The sequence below is a fragment of the Corvus hawaiiensis genome, chromosome 10 (assembly GCF_020740725.1).
Source record: "Corvus hawaiiensis isolate bCorHaw1 chromosome 10, bCorHaw1.pri.cur, whole genome shotgun sequence".
Classification (NCBI taxonomy): Eukaryota; Metazoa; Chordata; class Aves; order Passeriformes; family Corvidae; genus Corvus; species Corvus hawaiiensis.
Genome location: NC_063222.1, coordinates 4,735,975 through 4,749,142, shown reverse-complemented (window position 1 = coordinate 4,749,142; position 13,168 = coordinate 4,735,975). Strand labels below are relative to the sequence as shown.

General features: G+C 55.0%; 1 protein-coding gene across 1 annotated transcript; it reads right to left on the bottom strand.

Annotated features, from left to right (window-relative positions):
• On the bottom strand, window positions 1-3,224 carry LOC125330894 (galactose-3-O-sulfotransferase 2-like). Its single transcript, XM_048314645.1, has 3 exons — window positions 3,119-3,224; window positions 1,517-2,435; window positions 1-840 (listed from the first exon to the last, which is right to left on the bottom strand). Exons 2-3 carry the CDS (start codon window positions 2,276-2,278, stop codon window positions 1-3), a joined length of 1,602 nt encoding a protein of 533 aa, XP_048170602.1. The 5' UTR covers window positions 2,279-2,435; window positions 3,119-3,224.
• Window positions 3,225-13,168: the final 9,944 nt, after the last annotated feature.

Genomic DNA, 13,168 nt, shown 5'->3' with positions numbered 1-13,168 from the left:
TCACCAGCTGCCGGCACGTCCGCTCCAGCTCCTGATCCAAGCCCGGAGGTTCCCGGGGGGCTGCGGGGGGAACTGCTTCTTGTACAGGAGGCTGCTGTACTGCAGCTCCGGCGTCACCAGCCGCCGGCACGTCCGCTCCAGCTCCTGATCCAAGCCCTCCTTGAGGTTATAGCCCAGGATCCTGGCCGCGCCGTGCTGCAGCGGCCGCAGGGAAGAGTCCTTGATGTCCTTGGGGACCACGCTGCCCGTGCCCTGCAGGCAGGTCCGGGCCAGCTCCGCCTGGCGCTCCCGCAGCGCCTGCACCTCCCGCCGCATGCGCTCCCGGCCGATGTCCCGGTCGATCCTTTCCCAGAAGGTCCTGTTAAAGTGGGTGTAGATTTCCCAGTCCAGCCTGTTCCAGGCCTTTAGCTTCTCCACGACGCTGTCCGGGAGGGGGGACTTGGTGCTGCTGTCCCTGGAGTTGAGCGGGAAGGAGATGACGCTGTCCAGGTCCCAGCACAGCATCTCCTTCAGCAGCACCATGGACTCGTCAAAGTACTCGGAGATGAGCAGAAAGTCGAAGGACGCCTCGATGGCCTTCAGCATGAGCTGCACGCGCCCAGGGGACACCTCTCCGTCGGGGTTGAAGCCGAAATCGAAGGTCATGAGGTTCCTGGCGTAGTGGCGGTCGCCGCTGGTGGGGTTGTAGTAGCGGTAGGGCTGGCTGAGGAACTCCTCCAGGCTGCGGACGCGCGAGAAGGCCGACGCTCCCTTGTAGTACACGAAGGAGGACTCCATCAGCTGCACAGGGTTCCTCAGGATGGAGAAGTACACAGCAGAGCTGGGCACCACTTTCTGCACCTGCAGAGGAGAAGAAGAAGGGTTTAAAAGGGGGGGTAGGGAGAAGGGATCCTCTCGCCCACAGTGCTGGTGAGCAGAGGCACCCGCTGGGGCTGGAGATGGTGGGTGCTGGGGAGGATTTCAGGGTGTAGCTCATCAAAGGAGCTGTGGGGAGCTTTAGAAGAGTCACACGGGGAGAGCAGTGACCAGAGCTACCCACAATGGGCTGCCACAGCTGCGTGGCTGGGCTGGGATGGAGATACTGCCCGTCTTCTTCCCTTTCCCCATGCCCACCTGTCCTCAGGTGGCATCCAGAGGGGTGGATGCTGAGCACTGCTGACCTGACCTGGTGCCCTTTGGCTGTTCTTCTCTTGCAGCTGGTCCCCTCTGGACCTGTCCAGGGAGCAGGACATGTCCCAGGGCCCACCAGACAAGAAAGAGATGAGAGTTGCTGCCTGCTACAGATGCTGTCTCCCATCTTGCCATGGGTCACAGCAAAGGGATTCATCAAACCTGCTCACAAAAGAGCAGGATCTCATCTCAGGAGATGCCAATGACATGCCAGGTACCTGTGGGCAATCCTGGCTCTCTTTAGTTCATCCCTGCAGAGTTTATGTGCTCGACAGGTGCCCCTCCTTGTGCCCCATGAGCCCCTGTCGCCCTGCCCCACTCGTCCCTCTGAAGGGTTTGCCCGTACCTCCGGCTGCAGGAACCGCATGTGGTGGCAGAGGATGTTGAAGCGCCGGGGGCTCTGTGGGGAGAAGCCCTGCACGAACCTGGCCAAGAAGTGGTGTGGGTAGTTGAGCTGGAAGCCCCCGCCGAGGGGGAAGGCGAAGGTGAGGTTGTGCATCTCCCCGAAGCGGAACAGGATGTTCATGACAGTGCTGCTGGCGCTCTTGTGGACTTTCAGGAAAACAATGTCAGTCTTGGGCTTGCACGTCTTCCCTTGAGAGGTGACCCCTGCAGCCTGCTGACCTTCTCCAGGTGTCACCTCCTGGGCCTTAAAGGCTTCTGTCCAGTTTGGGGAAAATGCTGTCTCCAGGTCTGTTTTGTAAGAACCCTCTGCCTGGAGAGGTTGAGCTGAGTTTGGGACGGGCTGTGTAAATGAGGTGCCCCTCTCAGGGTGGGGAGAACCCACGGCTCGAGGCTGAGTCTGGCTCTGTACCTCCACCTGCGCCATTCCAGGTGGGGACGTTCCCCTCTGCTCCTCCGTGCTCAGCCTGTTTGCAAAGACGATGAACTTGCTGGTGACAGCTTCTGCCAAAACTGCGGCGATCCTCCCGGGAGGGCTCGGAGAAGGACTTTCTCTGGCTGCTTTTTCCAGGCCTGGAAGCTGGGGTTTCAGCTCTGTGGCTGACAGATGGGCTTTCTCCTTCTCCCTGCTCTCCTCAGGCTGCTGCATCTGGTGCTCCCCTTGGCTGCTTTCCGGAGGGGTCTCCTTGCTGAAGTACAGGTGCATCCTGAAAACATCCTCAGCTGGAGCAGGGTCTGGCACAGCTTCCCTCTGCCCCTGTGGGGAGTCCTCCTCCCACAGCAGGTCGGGGCTGTGGAGGGCAGAGCTGAGCTTGTGGCCCGGGGTCTGCTGCAGGCCACGCTCCAGCTCACACTGGCAGCTCCTGTGACAGGGAGGGCACAATACTCAGCTGCAGGAGGTGGGAGGACAGTGCAGAGGCAGCTCCTCTGCAGCCCACAGAGCCCCCTGAGCCCCCCCCCCCCCAAGTGACCCCAAAACGTGTTTCCTTCTTTTCTTGGGGTGGGTGGCATTGCTGATGGGTGTAGGGGCTTCACTGCTGCCCTGGAGGGTGGGAGTGGGTGCAAGAACTTGGGCTTGATCATCTTGGGGGTCCTTTACAACCTTAACGATTCTATGAGGAAGAGAAGGACAGGGCAGCAGTGATGTGGCAGTGTCTCTGTCTTCCTGGAGCATGATGGCCTGGTGGAAGGGGCAGAGCAAGAGGAGGCAAGGAGAGAGAAGAGTTGGTAGCCTGCAGAAGAGCTGGAGGAACAATTGCAGATAACCCCAGACTGGGAGGACTGGGCTCAAGGGCTGTGGGGTTTTGTGGTGAGCCAGGACAAAGCCCAGAGCAGCCTTGTCTGACCCCAGGGTGGGCTCAGCTCTGGCCAGGGCATGGGGGTGAGATGTGGGACCCCCAGAGGATCCTCTGTCACCTGGATTTTCTTCCCTGTCTAAGGAAGACCCTGCTGGGTGGTTTTCAGGAGGGCGATTCTGAGCCCACCTCAGTGGCCAGTGAAAGCCTGGAGGATGAGCTCCAGTTTTATAATTCTGCTCAGGACCTACCCAGGAGACTGCAGCTTCTCCACAACCTGAAGTGTGACCAGGAGGAGGATGAGGAGGCTGAAGGAGATCCAGAGCCGACCTGGCTGGCACCTGTAGATTGCACTCAGCTTCCTGCAAGGAAACAGACGTTTGAGACCATTGGTGGGGAGAAGCAGCCAAGCCCATTGGTGTGTGTGAGGCAGGAGGGAAAGGCGCCTTGAGGCTTTTTTATTAGCTTTATTTAAGATAAGGTCACATTTTCAGGGGCAGAAATGATGCAGAGGCAGTGATAACCAAGGAACCTCCGAGGCAGTGCCTGAGCAGTGCAGCCTCGTGGAAATTTCCAGATGGGCCACAGATATTGTGCTGAAAAGCAAACAGTGATAACCACTGGCTCCCTTGGCTGCTCAGGGACGCAGCCCGAGCTCCCCCCAGGCAGCAGGAGCAGGGCAGTGCCTGTGTGTTCCCTGCCCTGCCTGGCCTAGAAGGATCAGGATCCTGTCTTTATCAACACGGACAAGAAAACTCTTTTTTCCCTGCTCTCCTGTAGCGGGTTGAGTTCGAAACCGGGCGGAAACACCAATTAAGTGTAGTGGTTTTGGTTCAAAATATTCATTACTTACTTATTTTCCTTCTGTGAGATAAGAATTAGGAGAAAGCAAAGCAGGCACAAACCTTAAACAGTTGCAGTACAATGAAAGAGTTTTATTACTAATAGAATTAAAAGTAAAGAGAAATAACAAGAAATTAAAGCAAATCCCCCCCCCCCCCCTTCCAGCACTTCTCTCCTTATACCCAACTCGCACCAAGGATAACAGAACATGGGATGTTAGGCAGTGTTCCAGTTCTTGAAAAGTCTCTCTCTTATGCTTAAGGAAAAAAGGGTTTTCTTCAGTTGCACGTGGTTCCCAAACTGCCACCAATAGCAGACCCGCCCGGAAACAAACAGTCTGCTGTGTGTAGAACATCTCTCCCATGAAGAATTTCACAGTTCCTTCACACTACAAAACATGGGCCATCACATGGGGTTATTAATCTTTTTAAGGATAAGTTATTTTGGCCTGCACACAAAGGCTTTTCTGTGCCACAAGTCTCGAACAGCCTCTCACTGCTTCTATATAGCCTGGCATAGGCACTCTTCACAATCTTCACGGGCCACACGTGAATTCTCCATCCCCCCATGTACTTCAAATGGATCAAAGAGACAAACAGTTTGTGGTATTACAGTTTCTTACCACGGCATGCAGGAAGGTTTTTGAGCTCCGCGCCAGAATCGCGGCACCGCCCTCTTTTCTCCCGTCGCCATGCTCAGCTCCGTCCCACAGGACTCACTTTCTCTTGCTCTCTGACTCTGACGCCGCCGTGTTGAAGAGTGTTCTTGTTCAGGCTTTACGGTGGGGAGAAAGCCTCGCTCCCTCTGTGCTGCTGGCTGCGTGGTGTCCTCTTCAGTTCAGCACGGAGTGTGCTGGCTGCAGACAGGAGGCTCTGCCGGCTCTCGGTGACTCTGCCAGCTCTGCATGGAGAGGAGAAGGACCCGCCTGTCCCCAGAAGCTGCGCTGGATGGGTTTATCTGTGTGACAGTCCGTGGCTGGTTTAGCCGTGTGGCAGTCCATGGCTGGGTTTAGCTGTGTGCAGTCCATGGCTGGTTTGAGCTGTGTGGCAGTCCATGGCTGGGTTTAGCTGTGTGCAGTCCATGGCTGGTTTGAGCTGTGTGGCAGTCCATGGCTGGGTTTAGCTGTGAGCAGTCCATGGCTGGGTTTAGCTGTGTGGCAGTCCATGGCTGGGTTTAGCTGTGAGCAGTCCATGGCTGGGTTTAGCTGTGTGGCAGTCCATGGCTGGTTTGAGCTGTGTGACAGTCCATGGCTGGGTTTAGCTGTGTGGCAGTCCATGGCTGGGTTTAGCTGTGAGCAGTCCATGGCTGGTTTAGCTGTGTGGCAGTCCATGGCTGGTTTAGCTCTGTGGCAGTCCATGGCTGGGTTTAGCTGTGAGCAGTCCATGGCTGGGTTTAGCTGTGTGCAGTCCATGGCTGGTTTGAGCTGTGTGGCAGTCCATGGCTGGGTTTAGCTGTGAGCTGTCCATGGCTGGGTTTAGCTGTGTGGCAGTCCATGGCTGGGTTGAGCTGTGTGGCAGTCCATGGCTGGTTTAGCTGTGTGGCAGTCCATGGCTGGGTTTAGCTGTGTGGCAGTCCATGGCTGGTTTAGCTGTGTGGCAGTCCATGGCTGGTTTAGCTGTGTGGCAGTCCATGGCTGGGTTTAGCTGTGTGCAGTCCATGGCTGGGTTTAGCTGTGTGGCAGTCCATGGCTGGTTTAGCTGTGTGGCAGTCCATGGCTGGTTTAGCTGTGTGGCAGTCCATGGCTGGGTTTAGCTGTGTGGCAGTCCATGGCTGGGTTTAGCTGTGTGGCAGTCCATGGCTGGTTTAGCTGTGTGGCAGTCCATGGCTGGGTTTAGCTGTGTGGCAGTCCATGGCTGGGTTTAGCTGTGTGGCAGTCCATGGCTGGTTTAGCTGTGTGGCAGTCCATGGCTGGGTTTAGCTGTGAGCTGTCCATGGCTGGTTTGAGCTGTGTGGCAGTCCATGGCTGGTTTAGCTGTGTGCAGTCCATGGCTGGTTTGAGCTGTGTGGCAGTCCATGGCTGGGTTTAGCTGTGAGCAGTCCATGGCTGGGTTGAGCCGTGTGGCAGTCCATGGCTGGGTTTAGCTGTGAGCAGTCCATGGCTGGTTTAGCTGTGTGGCAGTCCATGGCTGGGTTTAGCTGTGAGCTGTCCATGGCTGGTTTGAGCTGTGTGGCAGTCCATGGCTGGGTTTAGCTGTGAGCTGTCCATGGCTGGGTTTAGCTGTGAGCAGTCCATGGCTGGTTTAGCTGTGTGGCAGTCCATGGCTGGGTTTAGCTGTGAGCTGTCCATGGCTGGGTTTAGCTGTGGCAGTCCATGGCTGGTTTAGCTGTGAGCAGTCCATGGCTGGTTTGAGCTGTGTGGCAGTCCATGGCTGGTTTAGCTGTGAGCAGTCCATGGCTGGTTTGAGCTGTGTGGCAGTCCATGGCTGGTTTGAGCTGTGTGGCAGTCCATGGCTGGTTTAGCTGTGAGCAGTCCATGGCTGGGTTTAGCCGTGTGGCAGTCCATGGCTGGGTTTAGCTGTGAGCAGTCCATGGCTGGTTTGAGCTGTGTGGCAGTCCATGGCTGGGTTTAGCTGTGTGGCAGTCCATGGCTGGGTTTAGCTGTGTGGCAGTCCATGGCTGGGTTTAGCTGTGTGGCAGTCCATGGCTGGTTTAGCTGTGAGCAGTCCATGGCTGGTTTGAGCTGTGTGGCAGTCCATGGCTGGTTTAGCTGTGAGCAGTCCATGGCTGGGTTTAGCCGTGTGGCAGTCCATGGCTGGTTTAGCTGTGAGCAGTCCATGGCTGGGTTTAGCTGTGTGGCAGTCCATGGCTGGGTTTAGCTGTGAGCTGTCCATGGCTGGTTTTAGCTGCCTGCGGCTCTGGGACAGTCCCCCCCAGTGACCCTGGGTCCGTGCCGCAGTGTTGGGAAAGGGGGAAGGGGCAGTGGCCCCAGCACGGCGGGGCCTGGAGGCTCGGAGCCCCCCCCACCTTCCAGCCGGCGAGCTCCGACAAAAAGGGAACTCGCGCCTTTCCGTGCAGGTTTAAATATGTAAATTGTGATTAGCGTCATTAGTCTAAAAGACTGTCCATCAACTCAGGTTCAACCCACTCATCTCCCCACGCTCTGCTGTTGGACTGCCATCTGCACAGGCTCCAGCTGGGGCTGCAGATGTGATGCCACCATAGGGGCCCCAGCAGTGCCTGGATTTTAGTCTGATTTTGGCCACATCTACAACAGCAGTGTGATTTCTTCAGGCCATCAGAATTGTGCTGTCAGGGTTTGGGTTGTGTATGGTGGTATTTAAGCCATGGAAATGCTGCCACAGGGCTCCTACTGTTTGTAGGGCTTGCTGCAAACCCTTGTGGAGCTTGATTGTAGCTTTAATCATCAGTGAATCGGTCGAGGGACTAAATTTCCTGGAAAAAATGATTTGTTTGTATTTTATTTTTTCACAGAAAGGTTGTCCAGTCCCAGCAGATGTGGCACTTGGAATCATGGGTTGGTGGTGGCCTTGGCAGTGCTGGGGGAAAGATTGGACTCGATGATTTTAGAGGGCTTTTCCAACCTGAATGGTTCCATTATTCTGCTGGTTTTTCCCCAGGAAGCTTATTGTTGTGTAACAGGAGATGATTTGTACTGAGGATCTGGTTAAACCCTCTGGGACTGGGCTCTGCTGTGGGGGAAGTCCAGGCTGCCAGCCCCACGTGGCTGCTCTCCCCTCTCAGGGAGGGAGAGTCACCCACAGCAAGGATCTAAATGGGAGGAATTAATGAGAGCAGAAATTTGGGCAGAGCCTGCTTGGAAGCCGCATTCCAGCAGCCAACCCGGCTTTGTTGGCATTGCTGGCTTCCTGCAGTGGTCAGCTTTGGGCCAGGACAGTGGGACTGGGACTGTACAGACCTGCTTGTCCCAGAGCTTCTTCATCTCCGTGGTGCTTCATCTCCTACTCCAGGCAGTCCTGTGACACGTGGGAGCAGAACTGGCTTGGTGAGGCAGCAGTGACACAAACGTGGGCTGTCCAAAGGGGTCACGTGCATCCCACTGGTACAGGTCAGGAATTTAGGTTTGCTATTGAGAAACTGGATTTGTTCCAGGAAAATCATCAGCTGTCTTGATTAAGTAGTGGTTTGATAAGGATAGCACTGCTTGCAGTGGTTGGACACTCATGGACACGGTTCTGCCCTGCTCCCAGTAGTGTGCCTTTACTGAGCTGAAACTCTCAGCTCCTCCCAGGAGGATTTTAGTGTATAAAATACTCGGGGCTTGAAAGGTTGGGAGCTCTTAGGCTGTGGCAGTACTACTGAGGATTCAAAAGGTGTCATTACTGCCTGTCAGCATCACAGCATCCCCCATCCCCATGGCAACCTGGCGGGATCCATGCTCTCTGCTGCTTGAGGAGCACACTGCTGAGCTCAGGTGAGATGGGAGGTGGCAAATGCGTGTGTGGGTCACTGCCTGGCCATGCCAGCAGCACAAGGAGATTCTCGTGAGGTCAGAGATAAACAGATGTGACAAATAATGGAGCAGAAAAATGCCAAATGCTTAAACAGAGCTTAAAATGCCAAGAGGTGTTAAAGAGGGAGGGTTGTAGCAGAGACCCGAGGCTGCCCCAGAGGTGGTGTGAGGAAAAGGCTTGTTGAAATAACTCCATGTGGAAGATCAGAGAGACCACAGAGGGAGAAGGCAGTGAGGGAGGAGCTGCTCCAGAATGAAGTGATTCCTCTGCATCTGGTTGGAGACTCGATCCAACTCTCCCATCACTCGAGGCAAGGCTGATCATAATTTTGTCTGGCTGACCATGGAAAGACAAGCAGCAAGAAGGGAATGAAGAGCTGCACCACTGTGATATTTAGTGATACACACAAACTCTTGGGGGGATCTGCAGGAGCACACAGTAACAAAGGCAGAATGGTGGAAAACTTCCTCTCAGGCAGTGCTGGGAGGGCAGCACCCTCTGCCACCCCCATATCTGTATTTGGTGCAGATACAATTCCGGGCTTGCTTCCTCAGAGGTCCTAAACTTTCAGCCTGGGAGAATCTGTGAAAGATCCAGGTCCTTTGGCTCTTTTGTGGTAGGTGTTGTTTTGGTGGAACACCCACCCAGCTGAGAACGCACAACTCGTGTCGGGCTGCTTGGGGCTGACCAGGCTGGCACAAAGCCAGAGCCTTTCCTTCCTTCCTCTGGGCTGGCTCTCGTGGGATACATGGACATCAAGGAGGGTGTGCTGAGAAAGTGGCAGTGCTAAAATTTGCACTGAAGATGCCAAGAAGTTGCACTGAAGGCAGCAGAACATTGAATTAATGGCACATGGTGCATAAGCAGCCCTTGTCTTGGAGGCTGGAGCAGGTAGGTAAGATGTAACTGAGCAACAAACCTTCCCAAGGCTCAGCTGCCTTCCGTGGGTAACCCCTGCACAGCCTCCTCTCCATTTCCACACCGGGATGGGATCAGGGCCATGTGTGTCTTAGGGCAGAGTTAAACACCTGAGACCAGAGCACCAGGAAGGTGTCCAGGGTGCACTTGGAGCCCTGCAGGGCAGGTTGGGCTGCGAGAGCCCAGCTCCTGCAGAGTCTTTGGAGATGTCTCCATCTGCAGGCAGGCTACAGCTGAAGAGCCCCCTCAGACCAGAGCCTGTGTGCTGTCACTTCCAGCAGTGACAAACAGGGTGCGGAGTTGGATGCAGCACCCCAAAGATGCCTTTGGCTGCAAGGGCTCAGTGGAAGAGCCAGAGCAGCTGGATCCTCCTATGCTGGCTCAAGGAATTTAATCCCAACCTGAACTGATGGTCGAATCTTTGCAAGGGATGGTGCCCTCACTGTGTCTCGGTGCCAGCCCCAGCAGGGGAGAGGGTGCCTGGGGTGCTGCTTGGCAGCAGGTGCCACTTGTTCTCAGCGAGACTGCAGATTTCCCTTCTGTTATTCCCCCCCTGCTCCAAGCAGAGCTTCCCTCCAACCCGTGCCCCTTCCCTGTCCAACACAGAAACAAATGCCCCAGCCAGGATGGGTCTGTGGCTGGAAGTTTCCAGGCTCTCGGGGTCCCAGCTGGCTGTGAGTGCTCTGGGAGGTCCCGAGGCTGAGCTCACTGGGCAGGTGAGTGGCAGAAAAAGATTTTCTTGTTTTGCTGTGCCCAGATATTCTCCAGGCAGTGTGCAAAGTTGCACAAGGAATTAACGTACACAATACATACACCAGCCACAGCCTGCTCCATCTGACCAGTCACTGGAGCCATTTTTTGGCAGCAAATGAGAAATTGGGCAAAATGATCAGCAGGATGCTCACGTAGCACAGCAAGGGCACAATGGCACTGCCTGCCTGTGTCAGTGCCCACCCTACCCGTGACAGCTGGGTTGGGAATAACCCTGAGCCCTCTCACACTGCAGCTGTCCCTCAGCCAAAGGGCTCTGCTGCAGGGTCAAGCCTTGCCCTTCCCTCATCCCTCCTGTCCAAACCAGAGGCTGTGGAAGAGGGCACCTCACCATAGCTCACTCACTGGGGTGACCATGTGAAAGACTTGCACAGAGACACATTCCTGCTCCACACCCGCTCCTCTGGTGATCCCTCCCCTGGGACGCTGCAGGAGGGACCAGCATCCTATTGCCCTGCCAAGGTCTGTGCCACTCTCCTTCCTTTGTGGCCTTACAAAAGATGCTGTTTTCCAGCTGCCCTTGGAGCATCACCAGACGGGAAAAGCCCCATCACCCCAGACTGCCCTGCATTGATGTGGAGCAGAAATGCTGCCCTGCCCATTCCCATCAGCATTGTGTTTCCCAACACAGAGGGATCTGCAAGGACATCACCTCTGGGTAGGATGGGAAGAGAATTTTACTTAGGGAAATAGTATTTTACTTAAGACATAAAAAGATTCCACTTACGTGATCAAATACCTTCTGAATTTCAGCATGGTGAGCTGGAGCCTTGGCTGGGGAGCAGGTGGTTATCATCCGCCCAGGAGACTGGAAAGCAAACACCTGAAGCCTGGACTGTGTGCTGCAGCCAGCGGCCCCTCCCCAGCAGGGGCACTGGGACGGTGTCAGACCTTCCCACCAGAGCCCTGTGCCTGCCCCAGGGAGTGCCCGGCCTCTGACAGGGTGAGCGGCACCTTCACCCCTGCCAGGCACTGCCACGTCATGCAGAGTGGTGGCCAGGCTGTCCAGGGTCCCCGCCCCACTCCTTGGTTTCACCCATGGCTGTTGGGATTGCACTTTGATCCCTTCTTTTCCTTTCTCATGTCCTGATTTTGCCTCTTGACAAAGCTGGGGGCAGAGTTGACTCTGACTCGTGACTGCCGAGCTCTTGGTAACCCCAATGTCTCCGGGTCGGTGCTGCTGAGGCTCTGTGATGGCTGGGTCACCCCTGCATGGCGGGGAGCTTGTCCTCTCCAACACGGCCTGGCTCCATCCACGCTGGGCTGGGCGTGTGGCAGTGCCCAGCTCTCTCCTTTGCTGGCTTGGGGGGCCATGGGGGCCCAGTCTGAGGACGGCACATGCAAGACATCAATGTGTTAAGTGGTGTCTGGAGCAGTAAATGTGATGAGGGGAAGCAAAGTCCTCAACTCCCCATGCTGGGACTGTGCTGTGCCAGGATGACCAGCACAGGACAGCCCTGCTAGGAAGTCAACTGGCTTCCAGTCCCAGTGGGAAGGTGGTAACTGGGTCTGCTTCTTGTTGGCTGGTGGACAACATAAGACAACTGACACTGAACCGTGCCGTTAATCAAGTCCCTCCTGATGGGAGAGAATTTTCTAAAAGTCCTTGCAAGGAGTTTCAAAGATAAACCAAGAGTTTTCCTTGAGTTTCAATGCTTCCAGTTAGTTGTTTATTAAGTCTTATCAGAGGAACAGAGCCACTAGTGTGACCCAGGTATAGCATAGAGCACAGAAAAGCAGGAGTGAAGACTCTCTATCAAGATTTACACAGCCTTTTAAAGATAGTTTAACCAATAGTTACTAAAAATGTACATTATTTTCACTTTCCTACCAATTATTCAGTAACACGGCCAGGAGCTGGGGAATTCTCTATCCAGTAATTCCAAACTACTTTTATTGCAGAACATGGAGTAGTAGAAGAAGGAGAAGAGGTTTAGAGAACAACAACAATCCTTCATTTTGATATTTTTTACTCTTATCTATTTACTACAAAGAGAAGCCAAAAACCTCTAAATTTTTCACCCTGTGACAATCTTACATAGCAGTCTATCACCTAATTCACACCACTGTATTTTCTAGTTCTTGTCTGACTGTTGATAATTTTTTCCAAGGTTGGAGGCTAAAACAGTGTTGTTCAGGGGGCTAAGAGCCCTTAAAAACAGGCAGAGAAATATTCTCAGCACTCTGGGTTCCTACAGACAACTCAAAGGAGGACAGGCAGGCTGCCCTCCACGATGGAGGTCCTTTGGCCACATCCTTGCCCTTCAAGGCTCATTGCAGCATCCTGCACAGCATCAGCCATGCCCTTGTGTGACCAGGGGCCCAGGCAGTTTGGCAGGGACCATGTGCTTCTCCTGTTTGGGCACAGACTCCTGGGGTGGTGTGGAGGTGGAGAGGGTGGCTGGGACGTGGGACACGAGGGCCAGTGGCTCAAGCTGTGCCACACACAGCCTGCAGGACCAGGTGCAGAGAAGAGGATTCTGGCCATGTGTGCTTTCCCTTGACCCGTGCCCACAGGACTCAGGAAGTGCATAAAGGGTGGATAAGTCACTTCCATGCTGGACCTCAGCTCTCTGGAGGGACAGCAGGGCCCAGCTCCCTCCTTCCCTGTTGCTGGCAGGGAGGCAGCCGTTCCCCTCACCCTGGTACAGGCAGGCGCTGCCTCTCCCTGTCCACCTCATCAAAACCACAAGTTTGCTGTGGGGCTCTCATGTTCTCCACCCATCCTGGGCTCCAGCTCTCTGCCCAGGCTGGCAGCTTCCCTGGAAGTCTGGGGCTGCCTGAGAGCCATGCAAGAGCTTGCAAGGATCAAATCCTCTGTGATGCAGGGACTGAGGGTCAGGGCTTCTCCCCTGTGCTTCCCTCTGCACAGCCATGCTCCGTGCAATCCAAGCTGGGTAAGCCTGCTTGGGGTGGATGGCTGAGGGGTCTGTAAGCATCCCCCATGCAGGATCTCCAGGGAACATCCTATTGCTGCAGGGCATGGGGCACCTTTGCTTGGGAGCATCCAGAGGCTCATCAGCATGAGGGTGTCCAGACAGGCTTGATCTTGCTCCTCTTTGGTTGTTTCCTCTGGCCTGATGGTCGCTGGTGGGATTTGCCACTGCTCAGCTCGCTTGTTTCCTTAAGGACAAACCTGTTTGTCCACAGTGACACCATGGAGGTCTAGTTTCCGTATGTAATCCTGCTCAAGATATCCTCCACTCCTGTCTGCAGCCTCTCCTTGGGCATGACTTGAAGCCCCTGTGGAGGAAAAACTCAAAAGGCAAACTTGTGTGTTCCTGCAGGAATGTGGTGATGGGAAGGATGACGTGTGCTCTCCACTGCCTGTGTGCT